Raw genomic sequence first — 1,126 nt, 5'->3', positions numbered from 1 at the left:
GCCTTAGCCGCTTGAGCCACAGGCGCCAAGCCCTCACATTCATTCTTGAGGATGGAGAATGCACATTCTAGGAAACCTCTTTCCCCCTTTATGGTGCCTCTCAAACCTATATCATGTCTCCTGCTGATATCAATATGATATTGCCAATTATGAAGGGAAACTCTCTGGGATCATCTTTCTTACTCTTTATGGGGCCTCTGAGCAGACCTTACAGAAGATTGGTGGGGAGGCCAGGAGCTATGAGTTCTCTCCCTAAGTAACATTACTTCACCTTGTAGGCAAGAAGATCCCAGATATAAGTGATGAGGCAGAAGAGTTGGAACTACCCACTGTGCTTCCAGTGCCCACAGAATCAAGTCCCATGCCTGACCCCTGCAGTGGTGAACTGGATGCCATGATGCTGGGTGAGACCCTTTCTCTCCAGGCTGTTGGCAGTGGGGACAGCCCACTGATCAAAATGGGACAAATGGGACAGCTGGGACAGCCTGGACAAATGAATGACATGGGACTTTAACATGATCCATGGAGGTGAGACTTCAAGCAGGGGTTGGAAGGAGACTTGTGGCATGGAGAGGGAGGGTTCAGAGCCAAAAAAGGTGAACCAGCCAGGCATTAATCAAGGTTGCTAACCTCTATGGTAGCACATCTGGAAATGCAGCAAGGTGGAGAAAACTGTGTTAACTGGAATGCCTATTAGAGAGGATACTGCACCTGGTTGGAAGGACAGCTTGGAAGTCACTTGAATTGGAGAGCGAGGTTCTCAAGAGGAACAGCCATCTGCTGTTCTGTTGAGTGGAGCAAAGCTGAAATGCTCTGAACAACAAAGCGTTCTGGGTCCTCCTTCTCTGCCTTTAATTTTCTCCTTGAATTAAAACTGAATGGGCTCAGTCCCTGTGGCTCAAGTGGCTAAGGCGCCAGCCACATACACCTAAGGTGGCGGGTTCAAATCCAGCTCTGGCCCACCAAACAACAATGATGGCTGCAACCAAAAAATAGCCGAGTGTTGTGGCAGGCGCCTATGGTCCCAGCTACTTGGGAGGCAGAGGTAGGAGACTTGCTTGAGCCCAGGAGTTGGAGGTTGCTGTGAGCTGTGATGCCATGGCACTCTACCCAGGGGGACAGCTTG

The 1,126-nt window shown here is 50.1% G+C and overlaps 1 protein-coding gene across 1 annotated transcript in view; it reads left to right on the top strand.

Annotated features, from left to right (window-relative positions):
* The window catches only part of MMP19 (matrix metallopeptidase 19), a 7,812-nt gene that overhangs the window by 3,510 nt on the left and 3,176 nt on the right, over window positions 1-1,126 (top strand). The window contains exon 6 of the mRNA XM_003790667.3: window positions 279-404. Coding sequence (XP_003790715.1) covers window positions 279-404 — 126 coding nt within the window. The remainder of the gene's footprint in view (window positions 1-278; window positions 405-1,126) is intronic.

Source organism: Otolemur garnettii, unplaced genomic scaffold (assembly GCF_000181295.1).
Source record: "Otolemur garnettii isolate 467f Iridium unplaced genomic scaffold, OtoGar3 scaffold00043, whole genome shotgun sequence".
Lineage (NCBI taxonomy): Eukaryota > Metazoa > Chordata > Mammalia > Primates > Galagidae > Otolemur > Otolemur garnettii.
Note: the sequence above shows the minus strand (reverse complement) of the source record. Positions and strands in the feature narration are given on the sequence as shown.